This window comes from Rhinolophus hipposideros (genome assembly GCF_964194185.1).
Source record: "Rhinolophus hipposideros genome assembly, chromosome: 13".
Lineage (NCBI taxonomy): Eukaryota > Metazoa > Chordata > Mammalia > Chiroptera > Rhinolophidae > Rhinolophus > Rhinolophus hipposideros.
The window spans coordinates 24,448,558-24,472,015 of NC_138059.1; the positions used below are offsets into that span (position 1 = coordinate 24,448,558).

Consider the following 23,458-nt stretch of genomic DNA (forward strand, 5'->3'; position numbering starts at 1 on the left):
TTGTATGTTAGCTATATTTTTTTAATAAAAATCTTTAAAAAAATAAAAAAAGTGTTAAAGGAGACAGTTCAGAAAAAGAAACACAAATGGCTTTTAAAGCATATTAAAAGATATTCAATATCACTCATAACACAAATTACAACAAGATATTTTTAACCAATCAGACTGGCAAAGGTTGAAAACAAAAACAGCTGGTAGTAAGCCATATGGGAGGATACAGGGAAACAAGAACTCTTCACACACCACAGAAATGAGTACAGACAGCTAAAAAGCCTTTGTGGAGGGAAATTCGGTAACATCTAACAAAATTTAAAATGCATAGAACTTCCTGACTTAGATATTTCATTCTAGGACTCTTACAAATGGCATCCATTGCAATGCTATTTCTGGGAGAAAGATATCAGAATCAACCTAAGGATTCCCCTAAGGGGACTAACAGAAACCGTTTTTCATCAAGATAGATACTACACATCCATGCAACGCACTGCTATGCAGCTACTCAAAGGATGATGTAAAGGAAGTGCTGATAGGTCGTGCATGATGGTTAAAATATATTGCTAGATGAAGTCTGCTACCATTTGCATTTCCAGCAACTCTCCCTGTCAAAAGAGATACACACATATGCACGTGCACATACTGTGTGTATGAGAAAACACTTTCTGGAAGAATACACAAGAAATTGTCAACAGTGTTTGACTAAGTGAAGGAGGAATTGAGATCAGAGTGAGAAGAAAGACTTTTTTCACCATATATTCTTTTGTATTTTCTGTAATTTTTAACATGGGTATGAATTACTTTTTCAAAAGAATATTTCACGACTTTTAAAAACCAGGTGGGAGATGTCCCATTTCAGCAAAAATCTGAAAACTTCTAAAGAAAAATTTGTAAAGTTCCATTCTAATCACTTTATTCTTTCTTCCCTAGGTAGGCCTTGTGCTTTAATCATGATAGAGCTTACTCATGCCATTCATGAAATATAATCTCTTTCCAGAGCCCACCATTTTTGTCTCAAGCCACACTCATCTTTCAAGGCCTACAAGGCTCAAAAATCACACAGCAAGTCACCAAAGATTCAGTATTTAATAAGTCTATTTCAAAGTCCATAATCTGTTCGTTCATTACATTATACTGTCTCCCTAAAAGCAAAGTCAAAGTTGGTGTCTAATTCATCCTTCTGTTCCCACAACCAAGTACATTGCAAGCACTCAACAAATGTTTTATGAAAGAATAATAAATTCATGTGAAAGGCAAAGAGAATTACTGAGAGCTTGAATGAACAACCTCATTTCAATACTGGATATCTAGGAACATGGAGGCACAAGACCAATAAAAGAATTGTATAATCACTTTTAGACAATGCAAAGAACTACAGTATAAAAGCTTGAATTGTAACTATAGATGAGGATACAACTGAACTTTCCCATTTTTGAGATGATAAAGTTACTTTGAAAAAATGAACTGTGATGTCTTCTACATAATAATTTAACTATGTAATATAAGTACAGTCTTCCCTTACTAGACTTTATTAGTTCTAGGTCTTACATGTCTTTGTATGTCCCTCAATGTCTATGACAGTGCTTTCTAGGGATATAATAACAGCAAACAATATGTTTATTCTTAGTAACACCAACACTTTGGTGGCTCATGAAATACACTCAATAAACATTTACAGGACAGAAGAGCCTGAAGAGAGGTTAGATAAAGATAATATTTGAAAAAAGAATACATTTAGCAAAGCTGAATTTAGTCACCTTGTTCTAATTGTTTACCTAACTAACAACTAAGGGATTTAGTTACTACCACTTCATACAATCTATGAAGGGAATCGTTTGGATTTCTCTTTTAGCCAGGCTTAAAGCCATAAAAAGTAGAAAGTACTAAAAAAAAGAACAATATTTAATTACATATTATCTTAGATCTTGAAAAAGGGAAATAACTTATCCTCAACTTAAACTGACACAAAAATAAAATGTTTGTCTCCCAAATCCAAGAACATAAATTACAAGCTATTGATTTTTAACCTAGTATGAGAAAAATAGATGAAGCTCAAACTTTTTTCAGAAACTTGATTTCACTTTTTCAATACATGGCTGCATGAAAAATGAATATCTTTGAAACTGTGGTGAAATCTTATAACTGAAATAAGTACATGAGAAAATCTTCAGGAAACGAAAAATGGTGCTTTTCATAAGAGATTATTTTATTAAGACAGATGGCAAGCCATTCGAATAGTTAAGATGAGGAAATTATTCAAAACTTTCCAATTTTAACTTTCTTTTCATTGGAAATAGCTAGAAAAAAAATTAAAAGAAACTGTTTCTTGTTTTTGTTTTTTAAAACAGGTAGGCTTCCTGCTATGCCGAAACTTTTCCCTGAATTTTCTATATTCTGAGATCTTCACAAAATAATAAATCTTTGCCATTCAAATATCTACCAATAAAAACAAACAAACAAACAAAAAAACCTAGGAAGTTTCCCTGGGGTACAATATCATAAGCACAAATATAAACCATTTCACAATATATACATATGATGTCAGATCACTACATTATGTAACAAACTTATATAATGCTACTGGTCAATTATATCTCAATAAAGCTGGAAAAAAATTACCATTTAAGCAATATACGTAAGTATTACCATAAAATAACAAAAGGGGTAAACAGTGATCAGAGATTCATGACCAATGAATGCCTAGGATAAATGCTATCTAGAAATTGCACACTTCAATAGTAAATCATTTCCCAACTTAGCATAAATAGCTTATTAAAAATGAATCAAGTAGCTGATATTCAATTATTAATATTTCTGCATTTTGTAACCCATAATCATATATTATGATTGTTTAAAATGTGCATTTTTAATGAACTACTTGCCAAATAAGAGACAACCTTCATGTATTTGTATTATGTGTCAATATAAAAATTTCTTCTTTTAAAAGAAAAAAAAGTACAAATACAAATACAAATTTTTCTTTTAGCAAGCACATGTGTGCATGGACATTATAACATAAAACATTAAAATACCTGAGGGATTATCTAAATTCACTCTTAAACTTTTCATTTAAAGATAAATCTAAAGGAAGACATTATACCAATAGTAAACTAAAATGTTTTCAATAATAAGAACTTTTTTTTTCACCAGGATATTTTTTAAACAAATAACATCATATAAGTATATTGGGAAAAAATATTCTGTCCAATAAACTATATAAATTATTTGTTCAAAATTAAGATACATTAAAGATATTTGTTTTTCTTTAAATATACACACACACACACACATACACACACATAGTTATTCAGATATAAGGCAGAAAAAAACAAAATCAAAACAAAACACCTTCATTAATTCCATATACTAGTAACTGAAATGACTTCTGTCATTTTTCATTAAGGCAACTAAAATGTTTACACAAATGAGTCAAGTTACTATTTCCTAAACTTCAACAAAATATTACAAAAACACTAAGCTCTGCTGGGCTTTCATGGAAGCACATAAAATTCTTTCTTTCCTAACTTCAACTAGTTTCTTTCTAATTAAGATATCTCACAAGTCAAATTTTACTGAAGACTTTAAAATCTATTTTTAAAAATGGCCGATCATGAAATATTTAAAATAAGAAGATAAAAAACATGGTTCCATATGCATTTTTCCAGTATTTCAGAATGAATTCATTTTGCCTTTTGAAATAAACTGTACATGACCTTCAGAACAATCAGCTAACTTACAGTGTTAGTTGGATCTTCATGTAAAATTCGATCATATAGCTGTATAGCATCATCATATCTATTTAAAAAGAAAAAGAAACATCAAGATTAAACTGGCGGGGTTTTAAATGCATTTATAATTGCTATCCAAGTCTCTTCCCTTCATATAACAGTAAAAGTTTACTACAGTGTCATTTTTTAAGAAAAAAACTAAGGTATAAAGTATTTATAGAAAAACTTACTTCAAAAATATACTGATTTAATTTGACCTAATTACAAAAGTAAAAACTAGTGGTACAGATACTTTTATGGTCCAAGATATACCTAAAATTACAGCCAATAAAACATAAGAAGAAGTTTAATTATAACAAATACATTCACAAGAAAATGATCTACATATTAATTCTCCTTTAATGAATATTTATAACAGCTTTTCTTAGTTGAGTTGATTCAGTCAATTCATTAAGCATCCATTAAATACGCATATGCAATACTTAATCTTTGCTGGGTTAAAATCTCATAAGGGAAACAGTTAACAAATTTATCAAATGAAAAAATAACTATGACAGCATATAACTAAGAAGCCAAAATTCACATTATGTGATAGAGAATCAAAGGGAAAGATACATCAGAAATGACATGAAGAACTTTACCTAACTATGTGGTCTTATATATAGTAATCTTGATTAGGGAGCAAGGAAATAGCTGAGTGAGTCTGAAATTCTTTCCTAACCATATTGACAACCCCCAACGACTTTCTCATCAATTTCTTCACTTCTGAATACAGATCTTTAGAGAAAGCAAAATACAGTATTTAAAAACTTTTACAGCAGTGTTTCGAAAACTAAGAATAACAAATATATTCTTGAGATCTATTCATAAGTTCTCTGTGAGAATATTTTAATTTTACATTTTTCTTTTAATGTTATCTGAAAGATAGATATGAATATTCTGTATCATCATGATGACATATTTTACTGAATGCCCACAATTTTAGTACTCAAACCTGTATTTGTGATTACGATTACACCAATAGGTAAGAATTCTTTACCTGAAGCAGACTACTGAGAAAAATAAAAGTAGATAATTTGTAAATGTACCCATAATATGTGAGAGTCAAATTGCATCCCTGCACAATAAATCAATCAGACTTAGCAATATTTCAAACAAAGAAAATCAGTTTGGACATCAAATACATAGTAATACAATAGGTATGCTAGCCTATTAAGAATCTGCAACTAAATGGAGAAACAGAAAATAAAATCATTAAATAATACTAAAACAAAACAATAAAGTATATAAATAGGGCAAAATTAGTGCTATAGACCAGATTTTCTCACAAGACACAGTATATGAGACTCACTGGGGAATCTTCTTCCAACTATAAAACCTCTGGGAAACAAACCTCTGGGAAAACACAGAGGGAGATATGAAACCATTCGTTGCTTTCAAAGTTGTACAAAAACAATACACATAAGGCACTAGTACCTAGTTTTATATTTGAACATATTTAAGTTATAATTTTTTAAAAAATTATGTAAAAACTGAGTGTGATGGTTAATTTTATGGTCAACTTGACTGACCATGGGGTACCCAGATTAAACATTATTTCTAGGTGTGTCTGAGGGTATTTCAGGATGAGATTAACATTTGAATCCACGGACCCAGTAAAATACATTTCCCTCCCCAAGGAGGGTGGGTATCATCCAATCCCCTGAGGGCTGGAATAGTACAAAAGTGAAGGAAAGAGTAATTCAACCCTTTTTACTATTGCCTCGCTGTTGAGGTGGGATCTCTCACCTCATCTCCCCTTGCCCTCAGACTGGGATTTATACCACTGACTCCCTTAGTTCTCTTTCAGCCCCTGGACTCAGACTCAGACTGAATTACAGCACAACTTTGCTGGGTCTCCAGCTTGCACATGGCAGATCCTGGGACTTCAAAGCTTCCAAAATTGAGTGAGTCAATTTCTAATAAATCTCCATTTATATATGGTTCTGTACACACACACACACACACACACACACACACACACACACACGGTTCTATATCCTATTGGTTCTGTTTTCCTACAGAATCCTGACTAACACACTGAAGGTCCACAAAAACGTACTTTAGTCATCAATGTTCTCATACCCACCTGTCTATTCACCTGCAGGGCTTTTTAAATAAAAATTTGGATTATACTCCTAATAGATTGATCTCACGAAAGTGGGGACCAGGCAACTACATATTTTTTAAAACACCACAGGTCATTCTAATTTACACAATCATGTATGAGAATCAATGATTAATGATCCTATGTAACAAAGACACATAATATCCACTCTTTCAGATAAAAACAGTAAAACTTAAGTAAAATGGTGATGTGGTTTTCCATTAAAGAATAAGGCTTTAAAGAAATCAAAGTTCACTAGGTTTCTTAGAAAACCTGAGTTAATACTTAAAAATAAATTATTGCTACCATATCAATTTTTTATGTTTAGAAATAGGGTAGAAAAATAATAACTGTTAAAATGTGTGCTTTGGAAACTAGTACCTCTTTATAACACACTTTTACAACACACTTTTAAAAATCATTTATCTTGGACTACAGGATGTGTTTTGCTATTCACATTATCTTAAAAATGGTCTAGGAATTCATACTGCCTGAAATACAACAAAGTGGTATTAGAGTAGAACACTGATTCAGGAGCTATCCTTTGCAAATTTCTTCCATTCTGTCCTCTAATTCTAAATTAGTTTCTGCTAACCTAAACAATTTTATTTATTTTTCTTTATTCCCTTTGCTTACTTACAGAGAGGATCCCAAGACATTAAAATGTACACACACACACACACACACACACACACACACACACGTAAGCCAAGGAGTAAAGGCATTGAGAAAAACTTAATACATTTAGCATGACAAAAGTCTACTATACTCAAAGTACAAGTTAACTCTGTCTTACCTAAAACACCAAGCTAAAAAAGGTAACAAGTAATAAGCTGATCCTAAAATTTACGTGTAAATTCAAAGGACTCAGAACACACAAAATAATCTTAAAAAAACAAAAACAAAAAAAGTTGAAGGATTCACACTGCCCAATTTCAGAACTTACTCCAAAGCTACAATATCAATACAGTATAGAATCAATATAGTATGGGATATGATAAACACATAACTCAATGGAATAGAACTAAAGCCCAGAAATCAACCCTCACATTTACATTCAATTGATTTTCAACAAGGGTGCCAAGACAAATACGAAAAGCACAATCTTTTCAGCAAATGGTGCCAGGACAACTGGATATTCACATGCAGAATGATGCTGCACACCCACCTCACACCATAAAAAAGATTAACTTATAAATATTAACATAAAAAATGGGTCAAAGACCTAAATATAAAAACTAAAACTATAAAACTCTTAGAAGATATGTATCTTTGTGACCTTGGATTAGGCAATAGTTTCTAGATAAGGACACCAAAAGTATAAGCAACAACAACAAAAAATGAGCTAGACTTCATAAAACACCAAAAATTTCTGTAATTAAAGGACACCATTAAGCAAATGAAAAAGACAACCCACATAATACCAGAAAATTTTTGCAAATCATCTATCTGATAAGGAACTTGTAACTAGACTGTATCTAAAGAACTCTTACAACTAAATAATAAAGACACAAATAATTCAATTTAAAAACAAAGAATATGAATAGACAGTTCTCTAAAGAAGTAATATACAAATGGCCAATAATTCTATGAAAAATGCTCAGGATTTCTGGTTCCTGGACCAGCATGTAAAGACCATGGAAGTCATCATTCCCATTCTCACACGAAAAAAGATGAACAAACTGAACAATCCAACAACTCTTCTTAGATCCATCAGAGAATTAAAGTCACAGAGCAAACCGCTACCCCCAAAGCTGGGAGACAGTGCATGCAGATAATCATGGCTTACTGCAGCACAAGACTCCACCAAAAACTTAGAACTAATACACAAATTCAGTGAAGTTGTAGGATATAAAATCAATATACAAAAATCTGTTGTGTCTCAATACACTGATAATAATCTATCAGAAAGAAAAATTAAGAAAACAATCCCATTTATAACTGTATCAAAAAGAATACAATGCCTAGGAATAAATTTTGCCAAAGAACCCTGTACACTAAAAGCCCTGTATACTGAAAACTGAAATTTAAACAAAGAACCCTGTACCTGAAAGTCTTGTAAACTGAAATGAGATTAATTTAAAATAAATAAATAAATAAATAAAAATGACACAAATAAATGGAAAGATATTCGATGCTCAAGGATAGGAAGAACTAACATTGATGAAATGTCCCTACTACCCAAAGCAATTTACAGATTCAGTACAATCACTATCAAAATTCCAATGGCATTTTTCATAGAAACAGAACAAACAATCCTAAAATTTCTATGGAACCTGAAAAAAAACCCGAATAGCCAAAGCAATCTTGAGGAAAAAAAGAACAAAGCTGGAGTTATCGTGCTTCCTGATTTCAAACTATATTACAAAGCTACAGTAATCAAAACAGTATGGCATGGCATAAAAACAGACATACAGTTCAATGGAACAGAATAGAGAGCCCAAAAGTAAACCCACGCATATATGGTCAATTAATTTACAACAAAAAGCTAAGAATATACAAAGGAGATAGGATAGTCTCTTCAATAAACGTGTTAACATCCCTGTGATTACATTGTAACTACCAAATTATATTTCTTAATCCCTTTACCTTTTTCACCTACCTTCCCTCCAGCAACCATCAGTTTGTTCTCTGTAGAGAATATAGTCAATATGTTGCAACAATTATGTATAGTGCAGGTGGGTACATACTAACCAGGGGGATCACTGTGTAAAGTATATAAATGTCTAACCACTATGTTGCACACCTGAAACTAATATAAAATAATACTGAATGTCAACTGTAACTGAAAAAGAAAAGAAATAAATAATATTAAAAAAGAATAGTGTCCAGAAAACTGGACAGCCACATGCCAAAGAACGAAACTGGACCACACCCAAAAAATCAACTCAAAATAGACTGAGTTATAAGATCTGAAACTGGAATGTATTATAAGATCTGAATATATTATAAGATCTGAAACTGTAAAACTCCTAGAAGAAAATAGGAGGTAAGCTCCCTGACATCAGTCTTCATGATGACTTTTTGGATTTGACAGCAAAAGCAAAGGTAATAAAAGCAAAAAGAAACAAATGAAACTACACCAAACTAAAAAGCTCTGTACAGCAAAGGAAACCACCAACAAAATGAAAAAGCAACATATAGAATGGGAGAAAATAGAAATCATACATCTAGTAAGGGGTTAATATTCAAATATATATAAAAAAACTCATACAACTCAAAAGCAAACAAAAACAAACAAACCAAGTAAAAAAGGGATAGAGGAACTGAGCAGACATTTTTCCAAAGACATACAAATGGCCAACAGGTTCATGAAAAGGCACTCAACATCACGGATCATCAGGGAAATGAAAATCAAAACCACAATGAGATTATCACCTTATACCTGTTAGAATGGCAATTATCAAAAACACCAGACATAGTGCTGGCAAGGATGTGGAGGAAAGGGAATGTTTGTGCATTACTGGTGGGAATGTAAATTGATACAACCACTACGGAAAACAGTACGGATACTCCCTAAAAAATTAAAAATAGAACTATCATTTGATCCAGCAATTCCACTTGTGGGTATTTATCTGAAGGAAACAAAAGCACTATCTTGAAAAGATATATGCGCCTCCATGTTCACTGCAGCATTATTTACATAACCAAGACACGGAACAATCTAAGTCTCTATCAACAGATGAATGAATAAAAAAGTTGTGATATATATGTGATATATATATATATATATACACATATATATATATCGTATGTATATATATATATATCTATGTAGATATATAGATATGTATATGATGCCCAAAAAAATGTATACACACTTTAAGAAAGGAAAACTGTATTAAAATTGTAATATTCAATATATACCAATAACAAAAGATGAATACAAGTCACGTTTGACTTCTGCAATTACAAGAGGTACTCAAAGTGGTTACTATCAGCGTCCAGACATTTCTGATTATGGTGAACTACTGCTTGAGCAACGCTGACCAAAGTGTCCGCTTGTATACATTTTTTGGCACCCTGGTATATAATGTAATATTATTCACCCATAAAAATGAAGGAAATTCTGCCATTTATGACAATCTGGAGGGATCTTCAGGGCATTATGCTAAGTGTAAATAAGTCAGACAAAAAGACAAATACTATATGATCTCACTTATACGTGCAATCAGAAATAACCTGAACTCTTAGATACAGAAAACAAATTGGTGGTTGCCAGAGGTAGGGCTGGTGGGGTGGCTGAAATAGTTGAAGGTGGTCAAAAGGTACAACCTTCCAGTTACACAATAAGTAAGTCCTGGGGATGTAATGTACAGCATGGTTACTATAACTACCAACACTATGTTGTATATTTGAAGGTTGCTAAGAGAATATATCTTAAAAGTTCTCCTTACAAGAAAAAAGAATTTATATACTATGTGTGGTGACAGACATTAACTAAACTTACTGTAATCATGACAGTATGTACATATACCAATTCATTATGTTGTACACCTGAAACTAATACAATGTTATGTGTCAATCATATATCAATAAAGTAAATAAAAACAGCTTCCATACCTTGAGTACATGCTTGTCCTATATGCATATAGCATCACCAATTCCCAAAACAACCCTGAGAAGTTGATAACATTCTTGTTTTACAGAGGAGTGAGGCTGAAAAAGCTTGAAGGTAAATAATTTGCTAGGTAAATAGCTAATAAATCCTAGAACCAGGATCTGAAGATTTTACTCTAAAGCACGATCCCATTTCACTAGACCAGAGATGGTAGGCAGATTACACTCTTATGTCAAATCCTATTTATTGGAGTAAGTGCCAGGATTTATGTTGAGAAGCACTCTGACACTACTTTGAAGCTCAGTATCAAGAGAGATCACATAATCAATGATGTTCATACCACTAACAAGATTCAGTTACCTTTCCATGGCTTCAAATCTCATGCCAGTTAGTCGCTTGACTCTGTGACTACCAGGGAACTGTCTTCTCAACTCTTGAAGACAAAACTGAAAGAAATAATTGGGAAAAAAGACTTGAAGAGTAGTAATTACATTACATATACTAAATAGGCTACAAGGAATGGCCTATATAAGTCTTCAATGTATCTAAACTAATTTCCTTTGTGTGATAATGATATGAAGATAAATTAATCAGTGATGAACAATGGGGTAAAAGAACTTTGAAACTACACTGAGAGCAACAATCAGTTCTCAGATATTGACCATGTTGCAAACTGGGAAAATGAACAGCTCATGACACCCACTAATAACTCTTCAAATACTATTACCATATTGCTCCTTAAAAATTGCTTACATAATGTGTTAGGCCCCACTTAAACGCCTACAACAGTTTCCTGGTCTTTTCTTCCTAACTATTGCATAAGCATTCTCTTGATAAAAATTAAGTTTTTTGGTAGTACTCTCAAGTCCATAGCAAATAATACTAACACTTTAATTTTTCCCTTTTGAAATCACATTATTAATTAATTATCTTGTCAGTATACATATTCTGATTTTGGGGTCATGAAATATAGACACCATACCTATAAAATACCAATCTCCTTTAGGCAGAGATCCATAATTCACCCATCAACTCAACTACCATGTTTCCCCAAAAATATGACCTATCGGGACCATCAGCTCCAATGCGTCTTTTGGAACAAAAATTATAGTAAAATAAGACCGGGTCTTATATAATACTGGGTATAACATAATACCAGGTCTTATATTAATTTTTGCTCCACAAGATGCATTAGAGTTGATGGTCTGGCTCAGTCTTACTTTTTGGGGGACACGGTAAATAAGTAACCAAATATTTATTGAGTATCTAATATGCTCTCAGCAACATTTGCGGTATTACAAGACTCTTGAACGTGTTAGAAATGGTTAGGATTATAACAATGGTCCATTCTAGTGCCCCAAAGCATAGTTAAGAAAAAAAAAATGTCTTTAATTAGTAAAGACACTATTAACCAGTAATAAAGTAAGTTTTAACATGATTTAGAAATATAAGTGCAAAGTCTCTGGCTAAAAATTTGCCAAACTAAGAAAAATGTCCAAGTTAATCAAAACTGAAAATGATGCTTATTTCTTTGACATCATGCAAAACTCATAGTAGGTCAGTCAATCAAGCTAACTGTGTAGATATTCTGAACCATTAAAAAATACTGTTACCAAAAAAAGTTATCTAATGTGATCTCCTTCCTTGTTTATCAATATTATTATTTAACTTGATTCGCTACATTATCAAATGGCATTTGGCTATTTAAAAAAAAATTCAAAACGTCCCTCAAGATATAAGCTGCCATCTCTGTGGATATTCAAAAGACTGTGTCACAGGGTCTAAAGGTAATCCAAAAAAGTTTAGTGGAATATTTTTTACCACTGACAGCTCCACTGTTTATGTATACTGCCAACTTAATGTAATTACTCTGAAATGGATAATACTATTTCAGACATTCGTATATTCTCCTGGTATTTCTACTTTCTTTTTTTGTGTAATTCTTTTTGGCTCACATGAGGAAGCAACATGAAGCAGGACATAAGAACTCAGAATTATGGGAACAGAATCTGCTTCCTGATTTATAAAATAAATATAATGATAACATCAAACACAAAGCAAGAAATAATTGTGAAAATTAAATAAAGCATGATGTAAAGCATTTCACATAGTGCCTAGCAGATGAGTGTTCAAAATACAGGTATTGTCACTATTCAATTTAAAAGCAGTATTATTTTAAGTCATGTTCTGTACATGTTAGGATTTTTCTAATAATTTAAGAATACATTTACAATATATACTATGAAAAATCATTCCATCCAGAAGATAAACTTGTTTTAAATTATCTGCTTCCTATGGTGAATGCTGTAACACAGCATAATTCACCTAGTAAGCGGATAACATTCATCAACTAATTTAATCTCATCAGTAAACTGGGATACAAATATATCTACTTCTCAGGATTGTTAAAAAAATTTAAGAACACACTGTTTTCCCAAGCACCTAGTTAGTTCCATCTACTCTTGAGTAGCATTGAAAACCAGTTACAGGAAGCATTTATACAAGCTATAGACTAAGTCTTAAATGCTTGTATATAATTCATGAAGCATATTAAATGTAAAATAAAATATAATTAGTTTAAATACATACCAATGCCAAGTCATCCCGACCACAGTCTAGGGCCGCAATCATCACCTGTTCATATATGATCCAAACTAGATAGAGAGAGAAAAAAAGTAAATTTAATATTAAAAATCTCCCAACAGAAACTAGATAATGAATTCTTTCTGTTTCTGATATTTTAGAGAACAGTACTTATAACTGAAAATCGATTTATTGTATTATATCTGCCATTAGGGAAAAAAAGCATCCTTATGTGCTTTCAACAATGTAAAATATTTTAATACCTTTTCAGGTAAAAAAGTCTCCAATGATTTAATACTGTTACTGTTCAAAAAGATCCTTTATGAAATACATTTTGACCAGACCAGGACTGCAACACTATGAGCTTTAAAACAAAAATCCTATCTGATAGCTTCACTATCAACAATTATAAATGCTTCTCAAAATAAAGTATCATTAGACTTCCTGAGAAGTTTTTTAAAAAGTGATAAATCACTGATAGATTGAGATGAAACAGCAGAAAAACATAAATGACATTTAAAAAAAAAACTAAGAACAGTAAATGGACATGTGCTGAGCAAAGATATAATAAAGAACTTACTATCATCTCCAAGTCTAGAAGCATATTCATTAATTAATTCCTCTCCAACTTCCACAATTTGCTCACTGTTTCGTGAGTTTTCTTCTCTCCACTTTCTCATTTTATCTCGCATTTCTGAAAAGTAAACTTATTATGCATATATATATATATATATATATATATTTAATCACTGTCAAAAAATTGACAAGATGAAATCAACTATTTTGGTAAAGAAAATAAATTCACACTAATATATAAGTCTGTGTATATCAAAGTTCATAGAGCAGTTCATAGAGCAAACTTAACAAGAGCAACCGATCCTTTGGAAGACTGAAAATGTATTATAACCAGTATTACAACTATCTTTAAACGTAATGAATGGCATGGGTCTGCTACAAAGACCATCTATCCCTTTAAACAGTCATGGATCTTAACCTTTTTGATAACGTTCAGAATTTGATAAAAGCTGGGGATTATTTTCAAAGAAAAATACATAACATTATACACAGAAATCTCAAAAAGTTCAAAGCGCTTCTGAAGTTCACCCACTGACTATAGAATACAAAACTGTCTTAATCAGGGTGTCATATTAAGCTATAAGCACTGAAAGGATATCCATCACAAAACTTTCTTAATAACATTACTAAAACAGTAATATGTAAATGTAATATGTAAAATAATATGTAAAGATACACAATTATGCAAGGAACTAAACAGCAAAAAAAATAGAAGAAAGGATTCTTTTGATTATATTCACAATGAGGAATAAAATGAAATATAAAGTCAAAAGCACTAGCAAACCACAAAAGTGAAGAGAATTTTGAATATTGTTAATATAATAGAAACGTTTGTTTCCAAGAACAGCATTTTGATAACAGAAATAATAACTGGGGAAAAAAAAATGAGTACTTTATCCAGTAAACAAAAGATCCCTTTTTTTATACAGTTATGGAAGAATTAACTGTCCAATTCACCAATCACATACATGCTTTCTTACTCTTAACTCGGATAATTTTACATACTCATCTGAAGTACCACCTTCTTCCTTCTATAGATGTTGAACAGATTTAAAAAGGTGAATTACTTGTTTAACAGATAAGTTATATAAACAATACACTAGTCACCTAGAGAACAAATATAAGAGAAGTACATGGGATTTTCACTACTTTTACATGCATTATCCTACAGTACGAAGTCTACAAAAGAAAACAAAAATCATAAGATGAAAATAGACTAACTGAATTTATAAAAATGGTCTTAGAAAATTATTATAAAAATGGTCTTAGAAATTACATACTGTGAATTTCTTCTACTGTAACCTAGAAATCAGCTTGACTCTCATTCTGAACAGGAAGTAATATTGAACTGAATCTAAGAGGTTGAAGAGGAATTCAGCAAGCAAACAAAAAAGTAGGTTATTCCATACAGAAGGAACTCCTGGTAGTTTGAATTAAAGAAACAGATCAGAAGATGAGAGGGTAGGAAGTAAGATTAAGTTACTAAAAGGTCTTACATTTCATACTGAAGAAGTGGAAGTTTATTTCTGTAGGTGCAGAAGAACAACTAAATATTAAGCAAAAGGAAAGCAGCAGGATCAAATCTACATGTTAGAAAATGGTCCAAGTTCTTTAACAGATAAATTGTAAGGAAAAACAAGAGAATGAGAACCTAAAGATCAAGAGACTTTTAAAATACATCAAACTTTATAAAAAATTGGCAAAACTAAAGTATATTGACACTAAAGTATAGTGTCTAAGGATATATATGCATTTGGAGAATAAAATTATTTTAAAATGCAAGGAGGTATTTACTAGAAAAGTCAGGATAATGGTTACTGATGAGTGAAGAGGGGAGTTGTGGTTGAGATGGGGTACATGGGAGGAACTTCTAGCAGGGATGGTAAAGTTCTATTTCTAGACCTGGGTGGTAGTATGGAGGGTTTTCATTCTGTAATAAATAATTCAGTTGTAATAAATGTGTAATTTTCTTTCCATTTTATTTTATAATAAAAAGATACTTAGAATGAAAGAGGGAAGGGAAACGAAGGGGAGGGGAAAAGGAGGAGAAAGAGAGGGAGTAGGGGTAGAGGAAGAGAGAGGAAGAGAGAGAGGGAGGGAGAAAGAGAGAGAGAGAAAAGCAAAGTCCTTTAAAATATAGATGGAAGAAAACCGTTTGTCTTTTACCAAATAAAGTATTGGGAGGTTCAAAAAGCATTTAAGTTGAGTAGCAGTATAATTTCCTTGAAATTCTGACACACAAATTTATTAACTAAACAGTTTTAAAATACAGAGCTTATGTTTGCTGGAAATGATCTCAAATCTCTCTTAAAACTGTTACTGTATAATATTTTGTAATCTGAAAATCAACCAAAACCACCATGGAGATATATTTCCTGTGCCTGGTTAAAAACACATGGTTCTTGACATGAAGATCCCAAGAAATAAAGTTAGACTGCAAAAGAATTAGTGAACACAAATGCTTTTCAGACAAGAACAGCTAAAACACACACACACACACACACACACACACACACACACACACACACACACACAACCATACATCTCCAAGCTTTATCCCATTAACTCAGCAAATTTCATAGCCTGCATAAAGTTTTAACTACTAAAGGAATGTAACAGCAACAGTGTCACTCATTTAATCACTGATATAAAACTAATGTTGGAAAAAAACCAACAAAATCTATTCACTTAGCAAACAGAAATTAGAAAAAAAAACAGTGCTACTGTATTTAAATCCAGTGAAGAATATCTGACTAAAAATATTCTTTTAAAAATGAAGTTAGGAAAGTAGGATCAAAACAATATAGCAGCATACTGTCTATCTGTAAAGCTGTTGGATTTACTGTCACCCTATTGTATTTACTTAACCCATATTTTCATACAGTTAAGTCCGTTTCTACTCACAGAACACTTCTGATAACCAACTGTTCTGTGGGGAAGTCTTCCCCATGCCAACCAATTCTCCAACTGTGAAATCAACTTGGTGTCCAATAATTCAATTCAATCTTGGCACCAACTACAGGGAGTTAGTTAGCATCAGAACTCACAGGTTAATGGCTCAGTCCCCCGACTTCAGACACCACTCACAAGTCAGGACCATCTCTACTTCTGACCAAACAGGTTATGAATTCGAATGTTCTCACAACCCCCTCCTCAGGTTCCATACCAGCTAAAACAACTCACAGAACTCAGTTAAGTGCTTTACTTACTATAACTAGTTTATTATGAAGGATACAATTCAGCAACAGCCCGATGGAAGGAGGGAGCAGAGGCCCTTCCACGCCCTCTCAGGGCAAGCCACCCTTCCAGCACCTTGATGTGTTCACCAACCTGGAAGCTCTGCAACCCCCATAGTTTAGGGGGTTTTATGGTTTCATTCTGTAGACTGATTGATAAATCATTTGGTGATTAACTCAATCTCCAGGTCCTCTCTCCTCCCAGAAAGACAAGGGGTAGGACTGAAAGTTCAAACCCTTAATCATGACTTGGTCTTTTTGGTGACCAGCAACCATCCTGAAGCTAATCTCAGTAGTATACAAAAAAATACTCTAGAAATTCTAGTATTTGTTGAAAAAATATTTATTAAAAATGAAGAATGTTAGTTTTCATCCTCTCTTTTTATTCAATCCTTCAAACAACCACAATTTGCTTTCAATGCCCTAATCACCGCAGTAAGGTTTCTAGGGTGACCTAATACCAGGTCTAACGTATGTATGTGCTTTATACATCTATACTACATATGTCATTATAGAGCACTCCTATAAAGAATTATTTCATTAGTTTCTTAATAACATTAAAGTTCCCTCTCTTACTTTCCAGACCTTTCTTTTGCTGAGTTGAGTTCTCCACATCCATTTGCTCCTTAATTTTTGGTGCCCCAATGTTTCTTTCCTTAGCCTTCTTCTTAATTTATTATCGATGCTTATTAAACCTGAGATCAACAGGCTCCTTACAGGAATAAGTGTTAAGAGGTCTGTGACAATGGGATTTATAGATGATGTAATACAGAATTGTACACCTGAAATCTATGTAATTTTACTAACAAATGTCACCCCAATAAATTAAAAAAAAGAGATCTGTGAATTCCCTAAATTACATGCAAAACTGAGTGTGTACATAAACATGTATCTTTTTCAGCAAATATTTATTTAGTGCCTATGGTACACCAGCCATTGTGCTAGGCATTCTATCCATATCCTGCCTAAATACTCCATTCTCAAGAAACTTGACTATACCCTCTTTATAACCTTTTGCACCTCCAAACCCCTAAGTAATAACTCCTCTATATATTAATAAGAAACCTCCAAACCCCTAAGTAATAACTCCTCTATATATTAATAAGAAACCTCAATAACTTTCAACTGGCTCAATAAATAAACCATATACTCCACTTTCTTCATAGAACCCAAGAGAGTAGGATGTCAGACGTATGATATAAGTCTTTTATAGACACATGATCACTTTTCCTATCACAAGAATTACAGTACTCTTTGAACTAACCATTTCTATGACTTTAATTCATGATGCTATTTAATGGATTTCTCAAGGATAAAGGTCCAACTGACATCCCCTCCTAAAAAAATATAAACAAAAAACTATCCCTCTAGTTCTCCCATTACCCTCTTACAATAAACATCTGCTACCATAAGTCTCTGAAAGAAAAAATATAGACTACTGTTTTCTTAAAAATCCCCTAAAACAGAATTTTAATTCTGGAAAGGTCTAAACCCTCATTTTACAAATGAGCAAACTATGTCCTAGTAATTAAGTAAGTCTATTTAAAATACTAAAGAAATTATTCCAACACTAGAAAAATGATTCAGTCTTTTTTGTAACAATTTGTTAATGTTTATTATTAATCCCATTTACAACTCATTTAGTCAACAAATAAGTACCAAGTTCCTCTCCTATGGCAGGCACTAGAACAAGATGTCTGGTCCCTCCCTTCATTCTAGTGACACAAAATTTTAAAATTTAACATAGTTGGGTATGTGCTTCAAGAGTATGAAAACATACAGTTAGTTTAAAAAAACGTAGGATTTGTTGGTGTTTTTATTTTCATTTTTTCTTTTTTTCAAATTTTGGTGGAGGGATGGGAAAGGGTTTGGGGGTAGGGTAGTCAAGGAAAGCTCTCTGAAACATGTGACCTTTGAGGGGGATTCTGAGAAATGACAAAGTATAATGGGAGCAAGAGAGGGGCAAAGAGGAAAGAACACTCCTAATGGAAGGAACAGTATGTGTCCAGAGTTAATACAAGAGGAGTATGACACATTTAGGGAATTCAACAAAAGCCAGCATTGCCCGATCATAGACTGAGGAGAATCGCTTAAGCTAAAGCAAGAGACACGAGCAGGAACAGATCATCTTTTTATATAATATTTAGTTAAAAGCACTTTTTACATGTTTTCTCTTTCGGTCCTCAACAAACTTGTCAAGTAGTTTTTATTTATTTTTCTAAGTCTAATTACATCACTCCTCTTTAGAATGCCCAGAGAATAAGATCCAAGTTAGTTAAAGCACCCTGTCTGCTGGTAGTTACCCACCTATTCATTCTTTAAGATTCTATGTGATACTATCATCTAAAAAAACCTATATTGAACAAAACTTTAAAATATCACTTTCTATAAAGCATGAACTATTTGAAACATTGTTAAAAAGCATTAAAAATAATGCCACATATCTACCATATAGCTTCAGGGAATATATCCTGACAAGCCTTTTAAAAACTATGTATTTACAGGTCTGTCTTCTCCATTAGACTGTGAATACCCTGAAAGTAGGGACTATGTGTTACTTAATTTGATATATCCAAAATCTATCACTAAGCACTTAGTACTTTTAATATAATGGAATCTTCCAATACAGGTAGAAACAGGTTCACAGTGTGCTAGAGGCCATGAAACCAATAATAAATCACTGACGTCAGTTCAAGTATAAAGGAATTTTTCCTTTTCCCATACATGTTTGCGCCTTTGTAATACGGGAGAGATTTATTCAACATCAGTGGATGTAACTTTCAGTCCACATGTTATCAGGCCATTGTTTTAAACATGGGAAGAAGGCATTCCTTGAAAAAATAAGCTATTGAAGTCTGCTGTTACATCCTGGGAATACAAATTTCAATTATAAAAATTTCATGATTTAGAGACACTCAAGACTCTTCTCTCAAGCATGTCTCCCGCTCAAGTTTTTGAGAAGGGAAAATCTCTTACAGAATTGGTCCGAAGTTTGGCTACTTCCAGATTTAAAGAACACACTCTCCCTTACACTAAACCAGGATAGGGAAAGAAGTCCATCACACTTGCGCTCATATCCCAGATAACCAGTTCTTTTCCCCTTCGGAAAAAGAATTACTGGCCAACAAGGAAGTCATGTTGTGTGTGTGTGTAGATGTGTTTAGAGGGGAAGTGGTGCTGGAGACAATTGAAAAGCGAAGACATCAGAAACCCAGCTCTGAAGAGGCATCGAAATGTAAAGTGTCACGCAGGACAATCCTATGTGTTCGTGAGTCTTCCACACATCTTTTCTGCACAACGTTGGAACCCTTAAACAGCACCTGACAAAGGCCTTCCTTACAGGTCATGTAGTTCTTGGCTGCAAAGAAGCTTCAGCAAACACCTATCTCGCCGCCTCCGCGTCGCCCAGCAGCGCCACATCCCTCCCGCCTCATAATGGAAGCTTCCCTGGGCCGCTGGACTGGCGCGGAGGCAGGTCGGTCAGTCCACGGAGAAGCACAAGCGGTAGACCGGAATACCGCAGACTCCGGGGGGTGGTCGGGCCCAGGAACAGGTCAGGTCAGCCTCAACCTCCTCCTTAGCCACCACCTCGGCTCACCCAGTTCAGGAGCTCTAGTGCCGAAAACAGACCCGAGCATCCAGTTTTCCTAGAGCAAGAGATCGCCCGAACCGCTTCCCAGAGGTTTGGTCTTTCCGCGCTCAACCCGCCCGCAGTTACCTTCCCAAGTGACATCGTAAAGCTCTGAGACCTTCGCCATCTTCCCAGAACCCAGAGGCAACGGGGCGAGAGGGCGGGGAGACAACGATCACATGACCTGCGACCGGGCGGTGGCGAATTACGACACCGTTTCTCATTCGCCGAGAGAGAGGAGGGGGCGGGATTCGCCGCGCACGTGTACGCGGCTCTGAGGCGGGGCTATTCCGGAAGGGGGAGGGGCGAGCTGGGCGGCGCGCAACGCGTGGGGATGCAGAGGAAGCGCTGATGGCCGGACCCGCGGCGGAACTTGCTTGGGGTGAGGTGTGTGTTTCCCATAGCTCTTTAACAAATGCTGGGTTCTTAATGTGTGCCACTTGAGGTTTTTCATTTTTCTCTACGTAGGTGTACTTCTCTTCGCAATCGCTGATTAGTTCCTCGTTCTCCTGGCCTGCTGCAGCGCAACGTTCCACCGAATCGCTTGTCCCTCACTTTTCTCCGTCCTTAATGGGATTCGCTTTCCCTTTCCTTTTTAATATTCGACTAAACTGATACACGTCAAAATTTTCATTAAATCTCTTTGGGAGACTAAGTGGGATTCAGCCTTTGCAAATTGTGTTCCAGTGGCCGAGGGATTTTGTATGTCACATGAATGTCTTCATTGCCAACCCACAGCCTTAATATACTCGTGGACCAGTTTCCCTCCACTCTAGATTTGAAACTCCGTAAGAGCAGCCAATATGTAAGTGCTTATAAATAAATGACTTATTGAATAAATGTACGAAAGAGACCATCCAGCCCCTACACTTCATTCCTCTTAACCTCACGGGGGAGCCTCCCTCCCCAGCCTTGCTCATCAGACTGATTTCTGGAACCTTTGGACCTCGTCTACTAGAACTAGGGAGAAATGTCTGACGTGCAAACAAACAACAGCAAAAAAAAAAGTTGAGGGTCATAAGCACATATATAGTATTTGGAGCAATGAGAACATGAAATTGTAAAGGGGGAATAGGTAAAGTGAGGAAAGATGGCTAAAAATTCCTGCATAACAGCCATAGTTAAGGCTCCGTGAAAAGAGGCAATCAAGATATGAGAAAGAAGAAAAAGAGTCATATCCCACAAGCCAAGGGAATAGAGTTAAAAAAAAAAAAGGAACTATCAATGGCACCTGTGAATTTATAAACTCAGATTATGAATGAGCGTCATTCTCTCCAGACTAAAAAGACCTTAAAAAAAACAAAACCCTCATTTAAAAAACTAAAAATCCTTCACTCAGCAATTCACATATTTGAATGCTTCAACAAAACAACCTGATATAATGGTAAGACGGAAAACTCAATCAGATAGAATCCAGGCTCCACCATTAGTAACTGGTTGACTTTCTGCATGGTATCTCTGAGCATCAGAGTTGCTAATGTATAAGGAAAAGCTAATTATAGCTACATACAAAGAAAATATTTACCTGGAATTGTTACCAAGATTAAACAAATTATTGCATGACACTATTATAGAGGTACCAGTTCTGTGGCTGTAAATAGTTATTTACAACCAGCAGTCCTGTTTCTGCCCTGAAACCCCGTTCTGCTTTCTTGACATATTCACTTAAATGGCTAATATGCCTCTCAAAGTTAACATATCGCAAACAGAACTCTGGATTCCTGCCACCAAGGCCCCCAACTTGCTCTTCCTCATCACAGTTAATGAAACCATCTGCCTATTTGCACACACTAAGATTCTAGGAAGTATCCTTGATTCTCTTCTTTGCTAACTGCCCTATATCCAGTCTTGTCAGGAAATTCTGCATTGTACTTCCAAAACATTCCCCCAAATCTATTTTCTTTCATCTCCATTGCTACTACCTTAATCTAAGCCACAACTACCTCTTACCGGAATAACTGTAATAGCCTCCTAACCTCTTTAGTTTTGTTCTTGCTGTGTAAAATCTATTTTCTACACAGCAGCCCTACTGGTCTTTAAAAAAAAAAAAAATCACAAAAATGTCCTTTGCCTACAGCTCTCCAATGGCTGATCCTGGCGATAAAAATGTATTCTAAATACTTTACCATGGTTTACAGGGTTTCACTTTGTCTGGGTCCCTCTTACATCTCTTTATCTACCATTCTGTCTCTCATCACTAGACTTCCGCCATTCTCACCTACTTCAAACATGCCAAACTCCTGTCCGCCATGGGTCTGACATTTGCCCAGTTTTTCCCTTTTCCTGGAATGCTCCTCTCCAGGTAAGTGGCTATCTTTTTGTGATTCATATCTCAGATTTAAATGTATCTAGTCATAGAGAAGCCTACTTTGACTATCTAATAAAAAGCCTTCGTTAATGCCCGTTACATTATTATGACACTTATCACTATATGATATATTTTTGTTCACTTTCTGTATTTTCCATTTTATTTAAACTCCTTGAGAGTATGTATGATGTCGGACAATTAAGTTCACGAACTCATTCTAGAAAAAGTACTGTATACCTCTTTGCTGAATATCACTATGGTCACCTTCGAAGTACTCCCCTTGGGAAGCTATGCACTGACACCAGCGCCTAGTCCATCCTTCAGAGCAATTTTGGAATTCTTTTTCTGGAATGGCCATCAGAGTTGTCCTCGTATTACCTTTGATGTCCTGAATGGCATCAAAATGTCTTTCTATCAATATTTACTTTATCTTAAAGTAAAGAAAGAAGTCACAGGGGGCCAGATCAGGTGAGTAGGGAGGGTGTTCCAATACAGTTATTTGTTTACTGGCTAAAAACTCCCTCACAGACAATGCTGTGTGAGCTGGTGCATTGTTGTGATGCAAGAGCCATGAATTGTTGGTGAAAAGTTCACGTCGTCTATTTCACGCAGCCTTTTCAGCACTTCCAAATAGTAAACTTGGTTAATTGTTTGTCCAGTTAGTACAAATTCATAATGAATAATCCTTCTGATAT

General features: G+C 34.2%; 2 protein-coding genes across 7 annotated transcripts in view; one reads left to right on the forward strand and one right to left on the reverse strand.

Moving 5' to 3' along the window:
* Nucleotides 1-20,609, reverse strand: part of EMC2 (ER membrane protein complex subunit 2) — a 46,849-nt gene extending 26,240 nt beyond the window's left edge. The window contains exons 1-5 of one of the 3 annotated variants that reach the window (XM_081070864.1): nt 20,543-20,609; nt 13,593-13,706; nt 13,019-13,083; nt 10,790-10,875; nt 3,732-3,789 (exon numbers count right to left, since the gene is read on the reverse strand). In XM_081070864.1, the coding sequence (XP_080926990.1) occupies nt 3,732-3,789; nt 10,790-10,875; nt 13,019-13,083; nt 13,593-13,706; nt 20,543-20,582 (363 nt within the window). In that variant the 5' untranslated portion in view covers nt 20,583-20,609. Of the gene's footprint in view, nt 1-3,731; nt 3,790-10,789; nt 10,876-13,018; nt 13,084-13,592; nt 13,719-20,422 lie in introns of all 3 variants that reach the window. The other 2 variants (XM_081070863.1, XM_081070865.1) reach the window with 2 other exon arrangements.
* Nucleotides 20,610-20,744: 135 nt separating this feature from the next.
* Nucleotides 20,745-23,458, forward strand: part of EIF3E (eukaryotic translation initiation factor 3 subunit E) — a 231,524-nt gene continuing 228,810 nt past the window's right edge. The window contains exons 1-3 of one of the 4 annotated variants that reach the window (XM_081070771.1): nt 20,763-20,842; nt 20,924-21,260; nt 22,657-22,757. The gene's annotated coding sequence lies outside the window, so the exon portion shown is untranslated. Of the gene's footprint in view, nt 20,843-20,923; nt 21,261-22,656; nt 22,758-23,458 lie in introns of all 4 variants that reach the window. The other 3 variants (XM_081070770.1, XM_081070769.1, XM_081070772.1) reach the window with 3 other exon arrangements.